We start from the raw sequence: 27,599 nt of genomic DNA, 5'->3' as shown, positions 1-27,599 counted from the left end.
CTGTCACCAGTGATCTTTGATGATGTTACTGCTGCTATTGTTTTGCAGTGCCACAAGCTGCATCCATATAGAATAGCAAATTTGGGCCAGGCACAGTGGCTCATGCCTGTAATCCCAACACTTTGGGAGGCCGAGGCAGGTGGATCATCTGAGGTCAGGAGTTCGATTATCAGCCTGGCCAACATGGTGAAACCCTGACTCTACTAAAAATACAAAAATTAGCTGGGCATGGTGGCACATGCCTATAATTCCAGCTACTCACGGGGTGAGGGGGTCCTGAGGCAGTAGAATCACTTGAACCCGGGAGGTGGAGGTTGCAGTGAGCTCAGATCACGCCACTGCATTGCAGCCTGGGCAATAAAAGCAAAACTCCATCTCAAAAAAATAAAGAAAATTTTAAAAAAACTAAAAAGGACTAGATGCCATTAAGAATATCTGTGATTCATGGGAGGAGGTCAACATATCAACACAACAGGAGTTTGGAAGAAGTGCATTCAAACCTTCAAGGATGCTTTGAGAGGTTCACGACGCCGATGGAGGAAGGAAATGCGGATGTGGTGGAAAGAGCAAGCGAACTAGAATTAGAAGTAGGCCTGAAGACGGGACTAAACTGCTTCAATCTCATGATAAGACTGGAATGGTTTAGGAGTTGTGTCTTACGGATGAGCAACAAAAGCAGTTTCTTGAGACGGAATCTACTTCTGGTGAAGATGCTGTGAACATTGTTGAAACGACAACAAGGATTCAGAATATTCCATATACTTAGTTGAAAAAGCAGCAGCAAAGTTTGAGAAAATTGACTCCAATTTTGAAAAATGTTCTACTGTGGGTAAAATGCTGCCAAACAGCAGCACATGCTACAGAGAAAGCTTTGATGAAAGGAAGCGCTGACTGATGCGGCACACTTCATGTTGTCTTTTTTTTTTTTGAGATGGAGTTTCACTCTTGTCCCCCAGGCTGCAGTACAGAGGCACAATCTCAGCTCACTGTGACCTCTGCCTCCTGGGTTCAAGCAATTCCCCTGCCTCAGCCTCCCAAGCAACTGGGACTACAGGCTCCTGCCACCACGCCAGCTAATTTTTTGTATTTTAGTAGAGATGGGGTTTCACCATGTTGGCCAGGGTGGTCTTGATCTACTGACCTCGTGATTCACCTGCCTCAGCCTCCCAAAGAGCTGAGAGTACAGGCATGAGCCATCGCGCCCGGCCTCATGTTGTCTTATTTGAACAAATTTCCACAGCCACACCGACCTTCAACAACCACCACCCTGGTCAGTCAGCAGCCATCAACATCAAGGCAAGACCCTCCATCAGCAAAGAGATTTCCACTGGCTAAAGGCTCAGATAATTGTTAGAACTTTTAACAGTGAGGTATTTTTAAATTAAGGTATGTACATTTTTTAGACATAATGCTGTTATATACTTTATGGACTACAGTATAGTAGAAACATAACTTTTATATGCACTGGGAAACCAAAAAATTCATGTGACTTTCTTTTTTGTGATATTCACTTTATTGTGGTAGTTTGGAAACAAACCCATAATATCTTTTTTTTTTTTTTTGAGACAGAGTCTTGCTCTGTCGCCAGGCTGGAGTGCAGTGGCACAATCTCGGCTCACTGCAACCTCCGCCTCCCAGGTTCAAGCTATTCTCCTGCCTCATTCTCCCGAGTAGCTGGGACTACAGGCGCACGCCACCACCCCCAGCTAATTTGTGTATATTTAGTAGAGATGGGGTTCCACCATGTTGGCCAGGATGGTCTCGATCTCTTGACCTCATGATCCGCCCGCCTCAGCCTCCCAAAGTGCTGGGATTACAGGCATGAGCCACCACGCCTGGCCAAACCCATAATATCTTTAAGGTATGCCTGTAATTTATTCCTTATAACAACTTATGACATATATACTTTTGCTGTAAGTTTTTTTTTTTGAACCAAGGTCTCACTCTGTCACCCAGGCTGGAGTACAGTGGCGCAATCTCTGCTCACTGCAACATCTGCCTCCTGGGCTCAAATGATCCTCCTGGTTCAGCCTCCTGAGTAGCTGGAACTACAGATGTGTGCCACCACACCCAACTTTTGCCCTAATTTTGCAAATGAGAAAACTAAGACCCAGCAAGTCACTGGGCCTTCAACACGTATTATAGATGAGGAGTCAGAATCTGACCGCAGCTGATGCAACTTCTGACTGATGTGTATGGAAATTACATTTAGGGAAGAAGTAAAATATGTAAATTTTTTTGGTAAAGTCTTCAACAAAGAATTAGCAAGTAAATAATTCCATACAAGTCTCAATGAAGAGCTGTGCCATTAGTCTATTTCTTGATTCTACCACTTCTAAAACCTAGAAATATAATATTTATACACACAGGCTGCCATTCACTCTTATTTTATAAAAATGGATACTTTATGGTTGCGACAACATAAAAAAAACACCTGGAGCCCAGCTCTGGTTTGGCCCCAAATTTCTTTTTCATGCATAACTGCAACGCGCAGCCAAAAAAGGCTGCTAAATAAATCTCGCAAGTCTGTGGAAACTCTTCCAGGAGGCAGAGTTCCCCAGCACCACCATCTTGGAACTGGTCCTCAGAGTTCTCACAGCAGCAGACTGAGGGAGGAAGATGTCCTCATTCACACCCTTAACCCCCGTCTGGTCCTGCGCTGCCAAAGAGAGGAGCTTCTGCCTGCTCCCCACAGCAAAGGTAATAAGGTTCTGTCCCCTTGGGGCAGATGTTAAAGACCCTCTAAAGCACAGGCTGCCTGTGAGGTAAAGGTGAACATCTCAGCAGAAAGAGGAGAGATGAACACCAAGGCCTCAGCACTGGAGTGGACAGAAACCCCTAAAACACAACTATCCTTCAGAGATGGATCTTGAGGCACTGAGAGACCCCACCATGAAACATTTCCAAGGCAGTCTGAGGTTAGACACACTTGGCTTTTGAAGATGCAGCTGGCACCTGCCTCAGCTGCTAGAATATAATGTTCCTGGAGATAAGGACAAATAAGTAATGGTACCTAAAAATAAACGTAGGGGAAACATGACTCTATTGAAATGTCCAAGGGCCGAGCATGACGGCTCACGCCTATAATCCCAGCACTTTGGGAGGCTGAAGCGGGCAGATTGCCTGGGCTCAGGAGCTCGAGACCAGCCTGTGCAACACGGTGAAACCCTGTCTCTACTAAAATAGCAAAAAACTGGCTAGGTGTGGTGGCGCACGCCTGTAGTCCTAGCTGCTCAGGAGGCTGAGGCAGGAGAATCGCTTGAACCCGGGGAGGCAGAGGTTGCAGTGAGCCAAGATTGGTTCACTGCACTCTAGCCTGGCAACAGAGCGAGACTCCATCTCAAAAAAAAAAAAAAAAAAAAAAAGGTTGCCATAGGAAGGTATGCAAAAACAACACAAAACAAAGGAAATGTCCAAAATGAGTGACTCAAGGACCTTCACCATAGAAAGTCAATTCACCAACAGTTTTTATAGGAAAAGTAGAGGTGGCTGAGGGAAACCACGATCCCAGTAACACAAGCCCTGGCAGAATAAAGCTGCTGGTCACTCTGCCACGGTACCCGGGAGTCAGCTGGTTGCTAAAAGCCAGTCCCCTATCTCTATTTGTAAACACTGCCCTCCTCCATAAGCCACTTAGTTTTCTAAGAGAAAAATGCTTGCAGAGCTGCCTGTGGTCCTCTGTACCATGGCTCATGGCCATCCCCTCGCTGTCTCCTTCACACAGACAGGAAGGCCAGGCTCAGCTACCACTGGATATTCCAAGCACAAGGATATGGTGGTGGCACAGGGGCGCCAGGCGGCTGAGATGGCAGCCCGAGGACACCCTACCTGCAGATCCTCCTTTCCCCAAGGCTCAGGGTGAGCTAGTCAGTTCACTCAAGTCCTTCAGGCAGGTCCCAAACTCCAGGGAGGTCAGGCCACTGACTCACAGTGCACTTTGTGAGACACAGACCACTCCCACCCTGTGGTCCATTGCAGATGACAGGGTACCCAGGCAATATGAGCAGCCACAGGGACTCTGAAGCCCCCATATGGTGCTGCCAGAGAACTGAAAGGTATTACAGAGGAACCCAAATCAATTTCTTCCACTCAGGAAGTTTGTCACACAGAGGTCACTTAACAATGCCACAACAACACTTCCGTGAAGAGCCATGCTACTCTGGGTCTCCTGGCTTTCATGCCACACCTCTGCTGTCAGTCATGAGCATGAGAAAACTATCTCAGCGTCACTTACCAATTTCAATGCCAGCATTCCCCTACCTACAGTTCATCGAAGCAAAACATCTACGTCCCTGCCCAACTGCCTCAAATGAAGACAAATTATCACATGACCAGCAGTCACTAAAGATTTGACAATCTTTGAGAAGTTTAGAGAAATGAATGGGTTTGTCTGTTCTTTTTCCTTTTTGACTCTGTCCTGATGAGAGAGAGGGAGAGCAGGACAGAAAATGATGTTTTGAAATAGGTCCTTCCCATCCCACTTACAGGGAAGCAGAGCCAAGTGGGGGGAAATTCTGTGTGCACGTGGACGGGACCACCTCCTCTCAAATGGGGCCCCCGCTGGGATGGCCACAGCACACCCCTGAGTTGTCACCTGGCTTTGCCCTGGTGAGCATCCCAACCCATTCACTGGTGGTGCCATCATCTGACTCAGCACTTAGCAACAATACTTAGTCCTATTTCCCTAGTCTGATAATTCCCTTACGTGAAGGAAATAAAAAATATGCCATGTATAAATGAGTATCTTATCAGCAATGAAATCCAATGCTGATAAGAAATGAATAGAGGCTGGGTGCAGTGGCTCATGTCTGTAATCCTAGCACTTTGGGAGGCCGTGATGGGCAGGTCGCCTGAGGTCAGAAGTTTGAGACCAGCCTGACCAACACGGAGAAGCCCCATCTCTACTAAAAATACAAAATTAGGGCATGGTGGCACATGCCTCTAATCCCAGCTACTTGGGAGGCTGAGGCAGGAGAATCGCTTGAACCCCGGAGGCAGAAGTTGCAGTGAGCCGAGATCGCGCACCATTGCTCTCCAGCCTGCACAACAAGAGCGAAACTCCATCTCAAAAAAAATTTAAAAAAGAAATGAAGAGAAAGACAAGACTTTTTATTTCTGTGCAAATGAGTACTTTAGAAGAGCGCAGTCATATGGAGAATAACCTTGGCTGCACAGAACATGCCAGAGACAGAAGAAGATGGGTCCGCAGGAAGACTGATGGATTCACATCCAGTTTAATCCTAGAGCCTTCTGACACCCACCCTCTATTCTGACACAGTGGGCAGGCTCCCATGTCCACGTTAGAACAGCTGAGAGCCCATGGCTTCAGGGCAGGCTGGCGTGCGGTGCCATCACTCACCTGTGCCATTGGCCAAGCCACTGTGGCCTGAGTTCTTGACGGGCTGGCGGTGCCGGCTCCGAGCACCAGGGCTTTGCTCGCCGGTTGCTGGGGTTGTTCTAGCTGAAGCACCTGAATGTCTGTGAGTCCTGGGGGTTCAAAGTAGAAAGCAGACAGACATAAGTCACTGTGAAAAGGACAGAAGGGTTTCCTACCTAAGTCATCATATTCTCTTCTCCTGCCATTTATTGGAAACAAGATCTTTAACTGCCCCTCTAGTTTTGGACTCAACAGAAGCTGGTTCCCAGCAGAGTGGCCCAGGGAAGTTTCCTTTTTGGTAAAAAGCTCAGAAGGTAACTTTGTGTAAACTTTTCCACTTGAAATAAACAAATCCAGGGTGAATTGCCCCTACATCGGAACTAATTGGCAAAATATCCTATGACCATCACATTATTTTTATTGGGCTCAAATGTTACAAATAAACAAGAATCACTGGACAGGCACAGATGAAATATTTCTCCCATTAGGCAAAAAGAGCTCAAAACTTATCCAAAGCAATTTTCTCTATAGCTAGAAAGATGATTCCCTTGGCAATAAAAGTCAAGGGCATTAAACAACTTTCAGTCAATGCATACGCTGAAACGTTTCTTTTGTTGTTGTTTACTTGTTAGTTTGTTTAGAGACAGGGTCACGCTCTGTTGCCCAGGCTGGAGTGGTATGATCATAGCTCACTGCAGACTCAAATTCCTGGGCTTAAGTGTTCCTCCCACCTGAGGCTCCCCAGTAGCTGGACTATAGGTGCACAGCACCATGCCTGGCTCATGTTTTTATTTTTGTAGAGACAGGGTCTCACTATGTTGCCAAGGCTGATCTCGAACTCCTGGGCTCAAGTGATCCTCCCACCTCAGCCTCCTAAAGTGCTGGGATTATAGCTATGAGCCATTGCACCTGGCCTAGACACGTTTTATCTAGAAAAGATGACTCAACACTCCATCCAAGTAAATGAGAATCAATGCAGAAATGGACACAAATCACAAAGAAAACTGTGGGATTTAACAGCAGAAAACCTATCAGGCATCTTCAGAGAACACAGGCAACAGGCAGCATTGCACTCCCAAGTTCTTTCTGCAGCATGATTTTGTTCACTCAGTGAAAATATCTAAACCTCCCTGCCCTTCGGTTCATCTGTTTCAACCAAAGGAGGCTCTTCTAGTACTTAGTAAGCATCTACTACTTTGCAACTGTGAGATGGTTCCAGTACCAGGCAGTGAAGAAAAGAACACCCCTCTCCAGGCAGAGAAACAGAGGCCCAGAGACAATTTGTAGCACGAAACATGGGGCGATAAGACTACTCTCAACAATAAAGGTGGCTGGGCGCAGTGGCTCATGTCTGTTATCCCAACACTTTGGGAGTCCAAGGTGGGAGGATGGGAGTTCGAGACCAGCATGGGCAACATAATAAGACTTTGCCTCTACAAAAAATAAACAAAATTAGCTGCACTACTGGTGCATGCCTGTAGTCCCAGCTACTCGGGAGGCTGAAGTAGGAAGATCATTTGAGCCCAGAAGGTAGAGGATTCAGGGAGCCAAGATCACGCCATTGTACTCCAGCCTGGGTGACAGAGTGAGAGTGTGTCCAAAAAAAAAAAAAAAAAAAAGGTAAATAAATAAATAAAGGTAATATATTCACTGAGCTATAACATGATGTTTCAGGCAATGTGTGTGCTATGCACGTTACATTTTATTTTCCCATTTAACATGGGAACCCTAAAGGTAGCTTACTATTATAACCCCATTTTACAGATAAGCAAACAGGCACAGAGAAGCTCTATAGAAAGTAAGCCACAGGATGCGAAGATTCACATCCAGGCAGTTTAATGGCAAGAGCCTATGCTCTTAGGTCAGAGGCTGGGACAGGAAGCCCGAATTCAAGCTGAATTCCTCCTGGACTACTGTTTCACTGGTCATTTGGTCAATGGTGAAATTAAGAGCTGTAATAGGAAGTTCCCTGCTGGGAATATCCACCCCCAGCAGAACATCCCTGCTGGGAGTCTCTGGTCCAGTGTTTTGAGACAGTCAACAGGAGGCTCTGGGGGGAATATGAACCACCCTCACCAGCTACCTTCTCCAGAGTAAGAAACAGACTTTGACAAGATGAACATAAACCAAAATCTTAACAGTCATTATCTTTGGATGTTGGGAATAAAGTGCACTGTCAATCCTCAGATAGACCTGTCCATGGTCACCTCCTGACCCCGGGCTCCTTGTCCCTCTGCAGAGCAGTTGGGCATGACAACAGGGCGGGTCCCATTACTCCCTGGACCCGCCCTCCCTTTTGTGCTCTTCTAGATATTTCCAGCTTCCTTCACTGAGCTTGTATACCTGTGAGTAAGAGAAAAAATATAAATTTGGGGGAAGGTACAGTGGCTCATGCCTGCAATTCCAACACTTTGCGAGGCTGAGCTTGGATGACCACTTGAGCCCAACAGTTCGACACCAGCTGGGCAACATAAGGAGACTCTATTTCTACCAAAAATTTTTTTTTTTTTTTTTTTGAGACGGAGTTTCGCTCTTGATACCCAGGCTGGAGTGCAATGGCGCGATCTCGGCTCACCGCAACCTCCGCCTCCTGGGTTCAGGCAATTCTCCTGCCTCAGCCTCCTGAGTAGCTGGGATTACAGGCACGCGCCACCGTGCCCAGCTAATTTTTTTTGTATTTTTAGTAGAGACGGGGTTTCACCATGCTGACCGGGATGGTCTCGATCTCTTGACCTCGTGATCCACCCGCCTCGGCCTCCCAAAGTGCTGGGATTACAGGCTTGAGCCACCGCGCCCGGCCTCTACCAAAAATTTTTAAAAAATTAGCCAGGCACAGTGGTATGCCCCTGTGGTCCCAGGGAGGATGAGGTGGGCGGATCACTTGGGAGGACGAGGTGAGAGGACCACTTCAGCCTGACAGTGTGGCGAAAGAGTGAGACGTTGTTTCAAAAACAAAAAAAAAAAAGTTTTTTTAAGTTTTTCTTGCTCCCAACCCCAGACAGAAAAAAAAAAAAAAAGGAGAAAAACAGAGAAACCTAGCAAACTCTGGAGTCCCTCATACCTAAATACCGTGTGGCAATGGAGACAGGGTACAACTCAGCTTTGGAAATAAAGATTCAGTGTGGACTCTCTTTTTCCATCTTCTTTTTCCCTGAGCTAATTTCATAAATCAAATGCTGTAGGCTGGGCGTGGTGGCTCACGCCTGTAATCCCAGCACTTTGGGAGGCCAAGGCAGGAGGATCACCTGAGGTCCGGAGTTCAAGACCAGCCTGGCCAACATGGCGAAACCCCATCTCTATGAAAAATACAAAATTAGCCAGGCATGATGGTGCACACCTGTAATCCCAGCTACTCCGGAGGCTGAGGCAGGAGAATTGCTTAGAACCTGGGAGTTGGAAGTTGCAGTGAGCCAAGATTGCACCATTGCACTCCACCCTGGGCAACAGAGGAGAGACTCTGTTTCAAAAAAAGCTGTCAACCACACCTCAGTCAAAGACGAATATTTCAAACTCCTCACTTCATGGGAAGAAATGTTCGCCTTAAGCATTTTACCACAGCTCCTCCTTGAAAGTGGAATGAGCACAAATGAGTTAAAAAGGGAAAAGCAGGCAGCCCTGAGCAAGCTGGTGTGTATGTGTGTGCACGTGTATGCGTGTGCGTGCGCATATGTGTGTACGTGTGTCTGTGTATGTCTGCATGTGTGTCTGTGTGCACCTATGTGTGTATGTCTGTCTGCGTGTGTGTCTGTGTGTGCATGTGTGTGGGTGTAGGTGTCCACATCTGTATGTGTTGAGGGCAGAGAGCTTGAGAGAGAAAATTGGTTAATAGAAGGTTTGTTTCAGCCAAGGATCCCCTTACTAGGACAAACGCCTCTCTGATTTGGAACTTGCAGTCCACAGGAGCGAGCTGGACCCCTCAGGGAGCTGCAGAACCTGCAGAAAGTGCACTGTCAACCCCTCAGATAGACCTGTCCGTGATCACCTCCAGACGCCGGGCTCCTTGTCCCTCTGCAGAGCAGCTGGGCATGACAACAGGGCAGGTCCCGTTACTCCCTGGCCCCGCCCTCCCTTCCCAGAAAGGGCATGTGGTCAGAGTGGAGAGAGAATACTTTCAGAAACACTTAACCACTAATCATAGCAGCTTACCCTGAATGATGGGCTGGGCAGGGTGGGATCAGCCCAAAGCCAGGGGCAGCTGGGACCACTTTGCATGACCTGCCACCTCCCCGCTCGTGGCCAGCCACCACCCCCTAACACACAAACCCTACACATCCCCTCTCCCCAAATTCTCCTCTTGCCCTAAATCTGGAGTTTCCAGGTTTGGCTCTTGTGTTACCTTTAAAATAAGACACTTAAAGGAAGAGAAGGCCTCCACATCTGAGATAACTCTTCTCTTAAGCAGTTTCCTCTCTTGGAGAACTCACTCAACCCATAAAAGATGGGATCATATTGTGATGAAAAGCTGGCCCAGATGCTGAAACCACACATCATGGCCAAAATAGCACCCAGACAAATGCAGGGCGATGGCTGGGACAGCCAGGCTCGGCTCTGCCCACGACTTCAACCTTGGCCCAAGCCCCCCTCACCATCTGGGGGTGGGGAGGAGTTATGCAGCCCCCAGGGCAGGCAGAAAGCGGTTGAACAGCTGTGCCAGTCAGGCCAAACTTCACAAATGGTTTTAAGTCACCTCATTATGGAAGTTCAGCTCTCTCTAAAGCACGCCCTTCTCAGAATGCGGTGTGTCCTTACCTAAGGTCCTCTCTCAAGAACTGAGGCCTCCTAAAGGAAAGCCAGCCACGACCCGGAGCCATGCTCCCCAAAGCAGTTCTAATGCAGATGAGGTCCCCAGGACAGGGCTGCTCACTGACCCTTGGCATGTAAGCTTTGACGGTCAGAGCCCTGGACTCCATCCTCAGCTACACCCTGACAGTCAGAGCCTTTGGTGCCATGGGACAGCGTGTCTTGCCCTTCATGAGGGCCGCTGAATTGTATTCAAACATCCTTTTCTGAGTGTTAGGACTCGTTCTAGAGACAAAACAGAGTCCTGGACCTCAAGAAGCTTCCACCTTAGTGGATATGCTGTGATTTGTAATTCTGCTTAGATAGAAATTTCCATCACAGCACACAATGCTGCTTTGGGGAAGCCACCTGGCCGGTGAGTGAGCCTGGCTGACCACATGACTGTCACCTCAGTGCAGCTTTGCTGACCACTGTCATCTTTGCAACAGTTCAAAACCTTTGCAACGGTTTTGTTTAAATGGTTCCTGTTTAAACAAAATAGGATTCTGTTTATATGTTTAAAAAAAAAAAAAAAGCCTTGGCCAGGTGCAGTCACTCCCGCCTATAATCCCAGCACTTTGGGAGGCTGAGGCAGGTGGACCACCTGAGGTCAGGAGTTTGAGACCAGCCTGGTAAACATGGTGAAATGCTGTCTCTAGTAAAAATACAAAAATTAGCCAGGTGCAGTGGTGGGCACCTGTAGTCCCAGCAGCTTGAGAGGCTGAGGCAGAAGAATCGCTCGAACCTGGGAGGTGGAGGTTGAAGTGAGTTGATATTGCGCCACTGCACTCCAGCCGGGGTGACAACAGTGAAATTCCATGTCCAGAAAAAAAAAAAAAGAAAAAAATAGAATTACCATGTGACCCAGTAATTGCACTTCTGGGTATACAAGCAAAAGAACTGAGGGCTGGCGTGGTGGCTCACGCCTGCAATTCTAGCACTTTGGGAAGCCGAGATGGGTAGATCACCTGAGGTCAGGAGTTTGAGACCAGCCTCACCAACATGGCAAAACCCCATCTCCACTAAAACTAGAAAATTTAGCTGAGCATGGTGTCACATGTCTGTAGTCCCAGCTACTTGGGAGGCTGAGGCAGGAGAATCTCTTGAACCCGGGAGGCAGAGGTTGTAGTGAGCTGAAATCACACCATTGCATTCCAGCCTGGGCAACAGAGCAAGACTCGGTCTCAAAAAAAAAAAAAACCCAAAAAACTGAAAGCAAGACCTCAGGAAAGATATTTGCACACTCAGGTAGACAGCAGAATTATTCACAATAGCCAAGAGGTAGAAGCAACCCAACCTCGACAAATGAATGAAGTGTGGCATCTGCACACATATGAGTATTATTCAGCCTTAAAAAAGAAGGAAATTTTGACACAGGCTACAACATGGATGAACCTCGAGGATACTACACTAATTGAAAGAAGCCAGTGGCAAAAAGACAAATCCTGTGTGATTCCATTTAAATGGTACCTAGAGTAGTCAAACTCATTGAGTGAAAAAGTAGAGGATGGTTGCAAGGAGCTAGGGAGAGGGGAGAAATAGGGTAGAAATTTGTGGACGAGCAAAAATATCTACTAAAATGAGGCTGTGTGCAGTGGCTCATGCCTGTAATCCCAGCACTTTGGGAGGCGGAAACAGGAGGATCAATTGGGACTGGCCCAGGCAATGTAGGAAGACTCCGTCTCAATAAATAAATAAATAAATAAAATGTGAAACATTTTTTAAAAAAGCATTTTGTGGCTGCATCAAAATTTTTGAACTCCTGCTCTTCTAAAGTCACTCTCCAAAAAAAGGAAAAGACCTTCCACAATACCATGAAATAATAAAATCCTAAGCTTGGACCCACCCCCCCGTCCCCGGGCTTGGCCAAGAGGACCCCAGAGAAACCTTAAAAACCTTGATTCCCAGCCACAATGAGATGCAAGCTCAGACACACCTCATTACACCTCCGCCTTCCGTAGCCACCATGAGTCTTTCTTTCCTCAGTGTTAAACAGAAATCAACTCTCTCAAAAGACTTGATCACTGCTGATTTCAACCACCTGCCTCACGCTGGCTTCCCTTTTGTGGTTTCCACACAGCAACTGACCAGCATTCCTTCCTGATAAGAGGCCACCGCCCATGGCGTGGTTGTGGCCAGGTCCCGGAGGCTGTGCACTGAGTATCTTTCTGGCCGCTGCTTCACCTTCTGATGGACAGGGTCTAACTGTTAATACATTTAAATATTAAGTGTCCATCCCAACGGGCAACAAAGGGCACAGGTAACAAACGTGTTAGTTTATGATGCATGCGTCTCCCTTCGTGAATATTTATAGCTTCTCCTATAACCTGATAAATATGTAAACTCAGCCAACCCATTCAGCGTAAATTCCTGTCTCATCCTTCCCTCCCTTGGAGTGCCTGCTTTTTGGTTTCAGGTGGAGGCTCCACTTCCTGCCTGCAGGTTATGGTACCCCCCTTTAGAAATAAAGCTCTCTCTTCTAAATGTAAAGAGTTTGTGGCTTTTATCGTTGACAACATATATCTGATAAAGGAATTTTATCTAGACTTGATAGAGAACTCTTAAAACTCAGCAGTTAGAAAACAACCTAATATTTTTAAAATAATCAAAAGATTTGAGGTGGGCAGATCACCTGAGGTCAGGAGTTTGAGACCAGCCTGGGCAACATGGTGAAACCCCATCTCTACAAAAATACAAAAATTTGCTAGATACGGTGGCAAGCACATGTAGTCCCAGCTACTTGGAAGGCTGAAGCAGGAGGATGGCTTGAGCTTGGGAGGTAGAGGTTACAGTGAGCCGAGATCATGCCACTGCACTCCAGCTTGGGTGACAAAGCCAAACCCTGACTAAACAAAAGATCTGAACAGACACTTCACTAAAGAAGATCTACAGATGGCGAATAAGCACACAAAAAAAGTTCAACCTCATAAGTTCTCTGGGAAGCGCAAATTAAAACTACAATGAGATACCATTAAGTATCTATTAGAACAGACAAAGTTTTTTAGGCCGGGCACGGTGGCTCATGTCTGTAATCCCAACATTTTGGGAGGCCAAAGCAGGCAGATCACTTGAAGTCAGGTGTTTGAGACCAGCCTGGCTAACATAGGTGAAACCCCATCTCTATTAAAAATCATGCCATTGCACTCTTGCCTAGGCGACAGAGGCAGACGGTCTCAAAAAAAAAAAAGCAAAAATTTAGTCAGTCGTAGTGGCTGGCGCCTGCAATCCCAGCTACTCAGGAGGCTGAGGCAGGAAAATTGCTTGAATCTGGGAGGCCAAGGCTGCAGTAAGCCAAGATTGTGCCACTGCAGTCCAGTCTGGGTGACAGAACAAGACTCTCTCACAAAAAAAAAAAAAAAAAAAAAAAGAATTGACAAATTTTTATACAACTGATGGTAACAAGTTCTGGTTAGGAGGCAAAGTAATTGGAACTCCCATACATTGATGGCAGGAACACAACATGGTCCAGCCACTTCGTAAACTGTTTGGCAGTTTCTTATAAAGCTAAATATGCACTTAGCATGCAAACTGACAATCCTACTCCTAAGTATTTTTTTTTTAATTATTATTTTCAGACAGGGTCTTGCTCTGTCACCCAGACTGGAGTGCAGTGGTGTGATCATGGCTCAATGCGGCCTCCTGGGCTCCAGCAATCCTCCCACCTCAGCCTCCCAAGTAGCTGGGATCACAGGTACGGGCCACCACGTCCAGCTATTTTTGCATTTTTTGGTAGAGAAGGGGTTTTACCATATTGCCCAGGATGATCTTGAACTCCAGAGCTCAAGCAACCTTCCCGCCTTGGGCCACCCAAAGTGCTGGGATTATAGGCATGAGCCACCGCACCCAGCCTCTCCTAGGTATTTACCCATAAGAAATGAAAACATGTTTGCAGAAAAGCCTGTATGCAAATGATCATAGAGACTTTGTTTGTAATCACCAAAAACCATAAGCAACTCCAAGTCCTTCAACTGGTGAATGAACAGACCAACTGTGGTGCATACAGTGGAATAAACTCAGTGCATAAAGGGAACAAACTGCTGGTACATGCAGCGACAGAGGTGTATCACAACTGCATTCTGCTAAGTAAAAGACTCCAAAGGCTACATAGTGTACCTTCCCATTTTTAAGATATTCAAGAAGAGGTCAGACTTAGAAAACAGATCCATGCTTGCCAGTGGCGAGGGGTAGAAGGAAGAGCTGGCGACAAAGGGGCACCGGGAACTTTCTGGGGTGATGAAACTTTCTGCATCTTTTTTGTTTCTTTTGTTTTTCTTTTTGTTTTTTTGACACTGAGTTTCACTCTTTCGCCCAGGCTGGAGTGAAGTGGTGCAATCTGAGCTCATTGCAACCTCCACTTCCCAGGTTCAAGTGATTGTCCTGCCTCAGCCTTCCATGTAGCTGGGATCACAGGCTCCTGCCACCACGCCCAGCTCACTTTTGTATTTTTAGTAGAGATAGTGTTTCACCATCTTGGCCAGGCTGGTCTCTAACTCCTCATCTCCGGTGATCCACCCACCTCAACCTCCCAAAGTGCTAGGATTACAGGCATGACCCATTGCGTCCAGCCCTTCTGTATCTTGATTATGATAGTGGCTACCTGGCTGCATGCTTTTGTCAAAACTTACAGAACTATACACTAGGTAAGGATGGATTTTACTGTTGGAAATTATACCTTAGTAAACTTAATAATTTTAAAAAGGCATTGTGGAGTGAGAAACAAGTGAGTAAAAGTTGTAGAAGGCAGGTATGGTGTGAGGGTATGCTCAAAAAAACAGAAAGCAATGATGTGAATGGGAATGTAATTCAGGCAAAATTCAAGACCCTACAAACATTTCTGAATTAGTAAATGGAGGGATTCTATAAAGACTAGGGACACATCTCTCCCAAATGTTGAGAATTCATGGCTAGGCTGGAGGTGGTGGCTCACACCTGTAATTCCAGCACTTTGGGAGACCAAGGTCAGAGGATCTCTTGAGCCCAAGGGTTCAAAACCAGCCTGGCAACATAGGGAGACCTTGTCTCTACAAAAAAAAAATTTTTTTAATTAGCCAGGTGTGTTGGCGAGTGCCTGTGATCCCAGCTATGCGGGAGGCTGAGGTGGGAGGATCACTTGAGCCCGGGAGGTCGAGGCTGTAGTAAGCTGTGATCTCACCACTGCACTCTATCCTGAGCAACAGAGCGAGAGACCCTGTCTCCAAGAAAGAAAAAAGAAAAGGAATTCATGGCTGGCTGGATACCAGATGCCAAGCATACTTTTCTATCTTGGTAAAAGAGGCCAGAATAAAAGGCAGGATCAATGACCCCAGACTCAGGCCCACTGGTATTGAAATTCAGCAAAAGAGAAGTTTCAAGGTATAAAAACTGATTACTGGCCAGGCACAGTGGCTCATGCCTTTAATCCCAACCCTTTGGGAGGCCGAGATAGGTGGATCACCTGAGGTGGAGTTTGAGAACAGCCTGGGGGACGGAGGTTGCAGTAAGCAAGATCCCGCTGCTGCACTCCAGCCTGCGTGACAGAGCGAGATTCCGTTTCAAAAAAACCTGATTATTGACTTTTCTCCTATAAAACAAACACAAAAAGTAAAATTGCCAAATAAAACTCATCTCACATTCCAATCCGGGAACCAGTATTTGCCTAGGATTACTAGAACCTAAAGGGCTCCCACTCTCAAGTCTGTCCTTTCTCTGAGCACACTCTTAACTGGTCATTGTCTTTTAATAGCTGCATGGAAAAAAAAAATTGAGTGGAGCTGGGCCAGATTCCAGTGAGACAGAACCAGAAAGAAACAGGCACTTAAAATAGAAGCATGAAAAAATAAAAAAAGGAAGCTGTAATGGGAAAAGAAACGGTCGCCACCACCCAGAGATGCATCAATAAATAAACCTACTCCCACCTGCACCCTCCTCAATTCTTCCTCCACACTCAAATGAGGATGAGAAAAAAAAAATGGAGAGGGAGGTAAAATGAGAACTGAGCCGGGAAAGGCACAAATAGATGAAAATGGGCTCCTTCTAGTCACTGCAAGGATAATTTATGGCTCCATTCCACACCCTACCTCTGGACTGTTGGCCTCACAAATGACAGGGAAGGTAAAAATAAAACAGCTGCCAAGTCCATTCCAAATTACAGAAAGATTTCCGGAAGACAAACCATTTCCTTTGCTCACCCTAGAGTACAGAGCAACCTTCTCGATGGTGGCAATTTTATTAGACTAAAAAAACTCATCTTGAGCGAGAATGTACAGTGAATGGTGACTTGTCTAATCTACTTCCAGGCTGTATGTTGGGCTTAGTGGAGAACAGTGTTCAAACACCCTCCCAAACCTGCAAGAGAGCTAGAGAGTTCAGAGGAGAAGTGTTCAACTGCTCAACACGGCCATCGACAGCTAGAGGTACCTTGAACAGAGACAGCAGCCTGTGCTTTGTCCTATGACCTGAGATCCCTGATCCTGAATTACGAGGGTGTAGGACACGGTCACCACTTAGGAGATGAGATCCCAGGTCATCAACCTTCACTGCGCACAGGAGGAATCTCCATGGGGCTGGCCTGAAAGGAATGCAGAGCACAGCCTGTACAGGTGTGCCAGAAAAACCTCTTCACCTTCTTGCCACTGCCATCATTCCCTGTTTGAATCTGGCCCACTCACTGCCTCCTTTTACTCTAGCTCCAGACCAGAAAGGACTACACAGAACTTTGAAAGAATGGGGGGCTACAGTATATTAGAGTGTTCTTTCTTTCCTTTTTTTTTTTAAAAATAGAGATCGAGTCTTGCTATGTTGCCCCAGCTGGACTCGAACTCCTGGCCTCAAGCAATCCTTCGGCCTCAGCCTCCCAAAGTGTAGGGATTAGAGGTGTGAGCCACCTTGTCCGGGCAGAGCATTATTTCTAAACGTTCTGACAAGTCACAAGGCAGTAACTCAGCAGGAGGGAGGTAGGCTTCAAAAAGAATATGCTCAATGGACATTCCTCAAAATACTTCTCTAGATCCCTACCAAGGGATGTCAGACCCTTTGCTGACCTACTTGCCTGGCATACTCTTCCTGGACTTTCCACCCAGGTGGCCAAATTCCTAGGCCAAATCTCAGTCTAAATGCCCCTCATCTCCCAGGCTACTGTAAATTTCCTTTCATTCACTCATAACATCCTAATTGTTCCCTTTATGGCACTGCTATATGTCATTGCATATTCATGAGAGCAGGGACCATGTCTTGTTTTGTGAACCTTTGGAGACTCAGCACCTAGTGTGTGCCTGGCCCACAGTAGGCACTCAAGAAATATTTGTTGAATGAAGGAAAGATACAAGCTGTCAGGTTCAAAAATCACTCTTGGGCCTGTAATCTCCAATACTTTGCAAATTCCTTCCAATCCAGTCATTCATCACTTCCCCGGCCCCTTTAAAGAATGGAATCATATGACCACACCTGGCTAATTTTTTGATTTTTATTTTATTTTTTATAGAGATGGAGGTCTCGAACTCCTGGGCTCAAGTGATCCTCCTGACTCAGCCTCTCAAAGTGCTGGGATTACAGGTGTGAGCCACTGTACTAGTCCAATTAGAGTCTTTCTACTGTGGGGAGAATTTCTAAAATGACCTCCCTCCCACTCTAACTCCAACTCTAATGCCTAAAACCTGTGAATATGACAAGGCACCACACCCTTGAGTATGTCATCATGTATTACAGCTGACCTTAAGAAAGGGGATCATCCAGGTGGGGTCACCCAGTCTAATTAGCATCACATCACCTCCAGGGAGCAGACAGCCTTCTCCAGCAGGTGGCAGGAGAGAAAATGGGAGCAATTCAAATCACAGGGAGATCTGACACTCCCTTCCTGGTTTGAACGTGTAGAGGGGCCCATGAGAAGGAATGCAGAGGTAGGTGGAGGAAGCTTAAGAAGTTAAGAGAGACCCCCGCTGATGGTCAGCAAGGAATGGGTACCTCAGTCCTACAACCGCAAGTAACTAAATTCAGCTAAGGATCTGAATGACTTTTTTTTTTTTTTTTTGGAGACAGGGTCTCCCTCTGTTGCCCAGGCTGGAGAGCAGTGGTACAATCACAGCTCACTACATCCTTGACCTCTCTGGGCTGAAGCGATACTCCCACCTCAGCCTCCTGAGTAGCTGGGATGACAGGTGTACGCCACCATGCCCAGCTAATTTTTGTACTTTTTGTTGAGATGGGGTTTGGCTATGTTGCTCAGGCTGGTCTCAAACTCCTGGTCTCAAGCTATCTGCCCACTTCTCAGCCTTCCAAAGTGCTGGAATTACAGGCATGAGCCACTGTGCCCGGCCCTGAATGACCTTTGAAGTGAATTCTTCCCTAGCATATGCAGATAAGAAGGCTGCTCTGCCAGAGCCTTGATTTTGGCCTTGTGAGACCCTGAAGGGAAAAGCTGGCCATGTGATCCTGGACTTACGACATACAGAACTATGAGCTAATAAATGGTGTTGTTTTAAGCCCTAAGTTTGTGGTGATTTGTTACATAGTAATAGAAAATGAATGCTGATAAATGACAATTCAGTTTCCACAGTAGAAGATGGAACTCTCAAATACATGTACGGCTAGGGAAGGGCCTTGACCCAGTTCTTGCTGGTCTAATTCAGAAGGCCTCATACAGTTACGGCATCACTCTGTGTGATCCAGTGACCATCTCAAAGGAGCAGCATTCCAGTGATCCTAATATCCTTAGGGAGACACACATTCCTAAGATTCAACAATCACTTGGGAATTTGAACACCTGGATATAAATGAGGTATTACCTATTCTTAGACAGTAAGTAATGTTCTTTTCTGGCAGAGTTGAAGTACACAGACTTTACATGTTCTTTTCCCAAACAAGACTTATTTATGTGTCAATTCTTCTCTGATTCCAATATTAACCTTAAAAGCTGCAAGGATTTGAAAAAAACAATTCAACACAGAAATATCAATCATGAAGAAAAAACAGATGAAGCCGCAGAGACTGTGCAGGCAGTGGGACCCCAGCACACTCTTGGTGGTTCACCTTACAAGCACAAGGCAGTTCTGATAAAGAGCGCCCCTCTTCCCTGCAGTCCTGAAATCATCACATCTCAGGAATCAGGGCGCCAGGGAACGTAAACCAGCAGCATAACCTACTCAGAAGTTTTGGCGACTGAAGAGCAGGAACACGAGACTCCTTCAGCTCAGCAAATATTTACTGAGCAGCTACTACGTGCAGCAAGGCACTATTCTAGGTCCTGCTGGGGACACAAAGATGAATGAGGCACGCAGAGCCATGGCATGGTATTTGGGTGAAAGCTTCAGCACCACTCCCCCAACCCCCCTCCTCCCCAAAAAACAACAAACCAGGTGGAAGAAATAACTCCTCAGGAGTCTCCAATTCATCATTCTTTTTCTAAGTGTAAAGAAAAAATGTATTACTTGATTTGAAATAAAACTTTTTTTTTTTACTGGTTCTAAAGGTAAAATTTCAAAGAAAAGGAACAAAACCACCGGGCCCTAATCCCCCATTCTCCACTACAAAATAATAAGTATCTGCACCACATCCTAGTAAGTTTTCACTAATTTCATTAAAATTTCTTTGTGTCATTTTGTCATTAAAGAGCTGTACTGTTAGGCTGGGTGCAGTAGCTTATGCCTGTAATCCCAACACTTTGGGAGGCTAAGGAAAGAGGATCCCAGACCAGCCTGGGCAACACAGGAAGACCCTGTCACTAAAAAAAAAAATTTTAAATTTAGCCAGGCATGGTGGCACACACCTGCAGTCCCAGCTACCTGGGAAGCTGAGGTGGGAAGATCACTTGGGCCTGGGAGGTTGAGGCTGCAGTGAGCTGTGATTGTGCCACTGCACTCCAGCCTGGGTGACAGAGTAAAACCTTGTCTCAAAAAAAAAAAAAAAAAAAAAAGGGGTTGACCTTCCAAGGCCATTTGAAAACACACAAAGTAGACCCAACATATAGACAAGCTATATATAAAACTCAGCATAAAGCCAAACAGAAAATCTGCAGACTGGTAGCCAGTAAATGAGCTCTTGTTCCCTTCACACCACTGGATGCAGAATTTCACACTCCGTTATGAAATAATCAGAGAGCCAAAAATACCTTCAACCCATAAAGACTTTCCTTGAAAAGGCAGACCAAACATAGGCTTAAAGTGGAAAGTAAGGCTGGACACAGTGGCTCATGCCTGTAATTCCAGCACTTCGGGAGGCTGAGGCAGGTGGATCATGAGGTCAGGAGATCGAGACCGTCCTGGCTAACATGGTGAAACCCCATCTCTACTGAAAATACAAAAAATTAGCTGGGTATGGTGGCATGCACCTGTAGTCCCAGCTACTTGGGAGGCTGAGGCAGGAGAATCGCTTAAACCCAGGAAGCGGAGGTTGCAGTGAGCCGAGATTGCACCACTGCACTCCAGTCTGGTTGACAGAGGAAGGCTCTGTCTCAAAAACTAATAATACATTTATACTTTTTTTGCACGAATCAAACTCTCTTTTTAAGTAACAAAAATCGGGCCGGGCGCGGTGGCTCACACCTGTAATCCCAGCACTTTGGGAGGCTCACGCCTGTAATCCCAGCACTTTGGGAGGCCGAGGCGGGTGGATCACAAGGTCCAGAGATCAAGACCATTCTGGTCAACGTGGTGAAACCCCATCTCTACTAAAAATACAAAAAAAAAATTAGCTGGGCACGGTGGCGCGTGCCTGTAATCCCAGCTACTCAGGAGGCTGAGGCAGGAGAATTCCCTGAACCCAGGAGGCGGAGGTTGCAGTGAGCTGAGATCGCGCCATTGCACTCCAGCCTGGGTAACAAAAGCGAAACTCCATCTGAAAAAAAAAAAAAAAAGCGACAAAAAATCAATAAAACCAAGGGAAAAAAGGAACACTCTGGGATTCTGCATTATTATAGAAACCAAGGCACGAAATATTTCTAGAGAGGACTAGTCCATGATGCTAAACTGGCAGACAGGTCAGGTGGGGCTTTGGCGGCTGTAACTGCAGCAGAATGATAGAGGCAGATGACAGACTGAAGTGAACTAAAAAGATACTTAAGAAATAAGGATGGGAGGCCTCAACAATACTGAGACAAATACATCCACTACATTTTCAACAAGTTAAGGATGCAGAATAACTTCATGAAATCCAGTACATGTGAAGCAGAATATAAATTCTAGATTTTAGTTCTGTTACTATATTTATCTAAAACAAAATGAAAAGCTGGCTGGGCTCAGCAGCTTATGCCTACAATCCCAGCACTTTAGAAAGCTGAGGCTGGTGAATTGCTTGAGTTCGGGTTCGAGATCAGCCTGGGCAACATGGGCAGACTCCATGTCTACAAAATTGTAAAAATTAGCCTGCTGTGGTGGTGCACACCTGTAGTCCCAGCTATTTGGGAGACTGAGGCAGGAGGATCACTTGAGCCTGGGAGGTCAAGGCTGCAGTGAGCTGTGACTGCACCACTGCACTTCAGCCTGGGTGACAGAACAAGACACTGTCTCAAAATTTAAAAAAAGAAAGAAGAGGCCAGGTGCTGTGGCCCACACCTGTAATCCCAGCACTTTGGGAGGCCGAGACAGGTGGATCATGAGGTCAGGAGTTCAAGACCAGTGTGGCCAATATGGTGAAACCCCATCTCTACTAAAAACACAAAAATTAGCTGGGCGTGGTGGCAGGCACCTGTAGTCCCATCTACTCAGGAGGATGAGGCAGAAGAATCGCTTGAACCTGGAAGGCAGAGGCTGCAGTGAGCTGATATCATGCCACTGCACTCCAGCCTGAGTGAGCAAGACTCTGTCTCAAGAAAAAAAAAAAAAAGAAAAGAAAAAGAAAAAAGAGGCCAGGCATGGTGGCAGGTGCCTGTAGTCACAGCTACTCAGGAGGCTAGGGCACGAGAATCGCTTGAACCCAGGAGGCAGAGGTTGCACTGAACTGAGATCCCACCAATGCACTCCAGCGTGGGCGACAGAGCAAGATTCCATCTCAAAAATGAATAAATTTTAAGAAAAGAAAAGCCTAAATACAGAATCAATTCAACGTTTGAAAGGAGTCATGCTTACGCTATTAAAATGTCATCAGAAAGACAGTCACTAAACCAAACCCCAAATCACCATCTCCACAGACCTTGGCACTTTAAAAGGAGCCATCCAGTTCCAACAGAATCCTAAAGAAAAAGTCGAACATCGTCTCACCAAACCACAGCCACAAACACCATAGCTGAAGCACCCCTCTTTCCTTGCCATCCACATGTGCGCAAAGATTTGCAGCCAGTTCTGTTCTGGTCTTCCATCAGCACGTGGCCAAGCTGTCAAGCTCTCATGACTAGAAAGTCATTTCTCCAAGACCCTAACTCTTTTTATTGGCTTCTCTCTACACTTTTCCCCTTTCAATTATGATTTTCTAGGACTGAGAAGTCGCAGAATCCAGATACAGATCTGGTTAAAGTAGAACTAGCACTCATGTGCCCTGAATGTGGTGACCCTTATTGTGGCCCTGTGGTTCACTGTCAGAAATACGATGTTTTGTTCTGTGTTTCTTAATTTTGGATTCTCATTACTCCTCCTATGGGTGCACTTTCAGAGAAATGACTCTGCTCGGAGCCATGCAGTAACAATGTTCCATAAAGACTGCTGAACACCAAAGCCAACCATCATGGGGATGTGGTTTTCTGTTGTTGTTCTTGAGAGGGAGTCTTGCTCTGTCACCCAGGTTGGAGTGCAGTGGCACAATCTCGGCTCAATGTAACCTCCGCCTCGCGGATGCAAGAGATTCTCCTGTACAGCCTCCTACATAGCTGGGATTACAGGTGCGCACCACCGTGCCCGGCTAATATTTTCTATTTTTAGTAAGGCGGGGTTTCACCATGATGGCCAGGCTTACCTCATGATCCGCCTGCCTCGGCCTCCCAAAGTGCTGGGATTACAGGCGTGAGTCACCGCACCTGGTCAGGTATGTGGTTTTAAAGTGACATCCTAATGAGCTCCCCGCCTCTTGTGTCTCTTGTCTCCATGAATGACATCACAGTAGAGGAATTTGGGATCCCCTCACCCCCATCCTTCACCTTGTCTCATTAGTCAGCCATGCAGTCCTGCTTAATTACACCTCCTAGGTATTTCTAGGTATTTCTCTTGTCTCCTCTCTATTCGGTACGGTCTAGTCATCAATTGCAGCCTCATCAGTTCCTGCAAGAGTCCTCTTCATCGGTCCCTGAGTCTGGCCTCAGCCCCACTGTGTCAGACATTCCTACCCTCTTCTATTCCACATGCCCACACTGACTCATTGCAGGGACTAGAAGACTTCCAGACTCCCTTGCAGATACACTCTGGGTGTGATTTACATTGCACCAATGAGAAGTTCTTGCAAGAAATCTGGAAAGCAGAAGGAAGGCAGAAGCCATTTGTCCTATGGTGGTGGTGACTGGCGGGGCTCCAGCAGACTCCATGCCTCATTGCTTGGATATCCGCTTCAAATACATAAAGCAGTTGCAAGGGCGCAGTAGCTTCTTGGCATGTGGATTACAGCTGCAACCCTGTGAGCCTGAAACCAAAGACTTTAGGGAGACCCCTCACTCCTGCTGCACCAGCTCATCCAGTGACTTTTATAAGCATCTAATTCCCCATATTAAATCCTTTTCTGCTCAAAATACCTAGAGTGGTTTCTGTTTCCCGCAATGAACCCCAATTGATAGAGCTTCAAATTCATCCATGAGACTACTTTCCTGAGTAATTTACCACAGAAATAGCATTACCATACCCTTGCTCAAAATCCACTGGTTCCCTGTCTCCGAAGAATAAAATCTACAGTCCTCAGTAAAGCACAAAAGGACCTTTGTGAACTGCTCTCACCTTCAAACCATCTCCTACAGCAGGGACTGGTAAACTTTCTGCAAAGAGCCAAATAGCGAATGTTTTAGGTTTTGCTGACCATATGATCTCTGTTCTAACTACTCAACATGCCACTGTAGCATGAAAGTAGCCACAGACAATATAAAAATAAATGAGTATGGCCGTATAAAAATAAAATTGTATTTGCAAAAACAGGTGGTAAAGAAAATGAGAAGATAAGCCATAGACTGGGAAAATATATTAGCAAAACATATATCTGATAAAGAACTGCTTACCAAAATATACAAAAAAAATGCTTAAAATTCAACATTAAGAAAATGAACAACCAGATTTTAAAAATGGGCAAAGGGGTCAGGCGTGGTGGCTCATGCCTGTAATCCTAGCACTTTGGGAGACCGAGGCAGGCAGATTGCCTGAGCTCAGGAGTTCGAGACCAGCCTGGCCCACATGGTGAAAACCCAACTCTACTAAAAATACAAAAAATTAGCTGGGCATGGTGGTGCATGCTTGTAATCCCAGCTACTCAGGAGGCTGAGGCATGAGACTCACTTGAACCTGGGAGGCAGAGGTTGCAGTGAGCTGAGATTGCACTGCACTCCAGCCAGTGGAAGGACAGAGCAAGACTCTGTCCAAAAAAAAAAATTAAAGAGTGAACCCTAACATAAACTATGGACTTTGAGTGACAATGATGTGTCAATGAAGGCTCATCATTCTAACAAATGTACCGCTCTGGTGGGGGTTGCTGATAGTGGAGAAGGAGGTATGTATGTCTGGGGGAACGTAAAAGTACTCTAAAAAAAATCATGGCAGATTTCACTCAGCAAAAACAAACAAACAAATAAGAACAACAACAACAAAACAGGTGGCAGGCTGGATTTGGCCTGCAAACCAAGTTTGCTAAGCTATCATCCCTGTTATCTCACATGTCAACATTATTAAATGACTTTTATTTCCGCAAATATGTCAAATTCTCTTACTCCCCTCTGCCTTCGGTCATGCTGTACCCTCTGCCTGCAGTACATCCCTGATCCCAACTTCACTGGTCTGGCAAACTCCTTCAAAATACAGCTCAAATGTGGCAGGTCTTCCCTAAATCTCCCAGGCGATCTAGGTAACATCCCACTACATCCCTCTTGCATGTGTACACACCATCACCGCGGATCCATCACACTAGACTCTAAGTGTGATCAATGCATCTGTCTCCTACTACAGAAACTCCCTGACGCAAGGGACCTTGACTTTTCATCTTTTAATCACCACAACCTAGCTCAGAGCTTGGCGTTCATGTATATCAAGTGAAATTGCTTTCAACGGCAGATATTTGCCTTCCTTCCTCCTAGTTTATAACCAACTTTCTGGCACATGCCACATCTGGAGTATAAATATCTCTCTAGGCTGATACATGCCAAATAAACACCTATGCAATACATAAATGTATAATACTCCACATCTGTGGTTTTAAAGATCTCTCTGGGCTCATAAATGCCAAAAAAATACCTATGCAACAAATAAATGTATAATAATGTACTGTGTATCATTTTAGTTGATGCAAAATTAATAAACCAACGTATAAATGAGTATGTAATTAATCTCCATCATTTTTTTTTAAGAGATGGGGTCTCCCTATGTTGCCCAGGCTGGTGCAGCACTGTGATCATAACTCATTTCAGCCTCAAACTCCTGGTCTCAAGTGATCCTCCTGCCTCAGTCTCCCAAATAGCTGGGACTACAGGCATACAGCCACTATGCCCAGGAATGATTACTTTTCAATGTCTGGCTTAGAGAATGTACTGGGACCCCTGACCACTGTCTCAATCCTATTCCATATTTACCAACTGCTCAGAAGAAAGCCCTGCCTACAAATAGGGAGTTGGAGCAGGGACCATGTCTTAATTATCACTGAATAAATAAATAAATACGTTACACTTATTCCATTGTCTTCCCCAGCAACAGAAATGAGGCTATAGCCAGGTTTTAAGCATAAGCTATTGGGTGACAGGACTTTCCTGCTGACATGGCAGCATCTCTAAATAACTGCAGTTCCCAATCAAGCAGCCTTTAGTCACCTCAGTGGAAGGAGGGGTGGCAACTGCCAGCTGACAATGACTGTGAGAATGGCCTAGTGCCCAAGGCTCGGCTCCTGTCCACCCTCCCCACCTCCTCCTGCTAGCTCAGCTTCCCAGTTCTCCCCCGGTCCTCCCAGGACTTCCTGAAGTGTTCGCAGTGGACTCACACCCGCCTAAGTTTATTTTTCTTTCCTTTCTGGGATAGGCTGTCTGCAGACACAGCTGATGATCTATTTAGAGCTCACCAGAGACGGTTGGGCTTTATAAATCTCTGAGATTACAGATCTTTTAAATCTTCAGAGGCCATTAATGAGAGGCAAGGCAGCCAATAAATCTGGTATGTTTTCGTCAAAGCAGGACAAAAAAGAAGAGTAAAGGAGGGAGAAAGAAAACTATCATAAGAGGCTCTGAAACTTTTCCATGTAAAAGAATCACTGGGAAAGACATGTTAAAATGCAGATTGTGACCAATGTTGGCCACTACTGACAGCTGATGAGACCCACAGGCAAATTAAAGGCCCCCAGCTCTACACGCACACACAAACACACATACACACTCTCATGCACATTCACATGCATTCATAAACAAAATAACTTAAATACATATGCACATAAGAAAGGAAAATAAATTGTTGAAGCCTCTATATATAGCTGCTTTTTTTTTTTTTTTTTTTTTCCAGAGGCAGCATCTAGCTCTGTTGCCCAGGCTAGACTGCAGGGGCTTTACTCCATCTTGGCTCACTATAGCCTCAAACTCGTGGGCTCAAGCAATCCTCCCAACTCAGCCTCCCAAAGTGCTGCGATTATAAGCATGAGCCACTGCACCTAACTATAGACAGCTTCTTTTTTCTTTTTTTTTTTTGAGATGGAGTTTGGCTCTTCTTGCCCAGGCTGGAATGCAATGGTACAACCTCAGCCCCCGGGTTCAAGCAATTCTCCTGCCTCAGCCTCCTGAGTAGCTGAGACTACAGGCATGTGCCACCACGCCTGGATAATTTTGTATTTTTAGTAGAGGCAGGGTTTCATCATGTCGGTCAGGCTGGTCTCAAACTCGCGACCTCAGGTGATCCACCTGCCTGGGCCTCCCAAAGTCCTGGGATTACAGGCACGAGCTACCGAACCCTGCTGACAGCTTCTTAACTAAGATCCCTTACATGAATCCCTTACATGAATTCTGGTGTTTTTGTTGTTGTTCCGTTTCCCTGTATGACTATGGAAATTTTACTGAGATTCTAGACAGAGGAGCCAGCTATTCAAGTCAGAGGAAGTCGTAAGGTGCTAGGAGGAACAACTCCACTCAGAGAGTCTGGGCTTCATTTTACCCCGACTCCCTGCTATGGTTTGGATGCAGTTTGTCCCAGCAAAATTCATGTTGAAATCTGATTCCCAATATGGCAGTGTTGGGAGGTAAAACCTAGTGGGAGGCATCTGGGTCATGAGGGGGTGGATTCCCTCATGAATGAATTAATGCCCTCTCATGGGGGTGAGTTCTCACTCTGTTGGGAACCCATGAGAACGGGTTATTAAAAAGAGCCTGGCAGTGGAGTGTAGTGGCACA

General features: G+C 46.0%; 1 protein-coding gene across 2 annotated transcripts in view; it reads right to left on the bottom strand.

Annotated features, from left to right (window-relative positions):
* The window catches only part of WWP2 (WW domain containing E3 ubiquitin protein ligase 2), a 181,896-nt gene that overhangs the window by 61,735 nt on the left and 92,562 nt on the right, over window positions 1–27,599 (bottom strand). For both annotated transcript variants that reach the window (XM_012437474.3, XM_012437473.3), the window contains exon 7: window positions 5,360–5,487. In XM_012437474.3, the coding sequence (XP_012292897.1) occupies window positions 5,360–5,487 (128 nt within the window). The remainder of the gene's footprint in view (window positions 1–5,359; window positions 5,488–27,599) is intronic.

This window comes from Aotus nancymaae, unplaced genomic scaffold (genome assembly GCF_030222135.1).
Source record: "Aotus nancymaae isolate 86718 unplaced genomic scaffold, 86718_ANA_hifiasm-v0.15.2.pri h1tg000030l, whole genome shotgun sequence".
Lineage (NCBI taxonomy): Eukaryota > Metazoa > Chordata > Mammalia > Primates > Aotidae > Aotus > Aotus nancymaae.
This window is presented reverse-complemented; position numbering and strand designations above follow the sequence as displayed.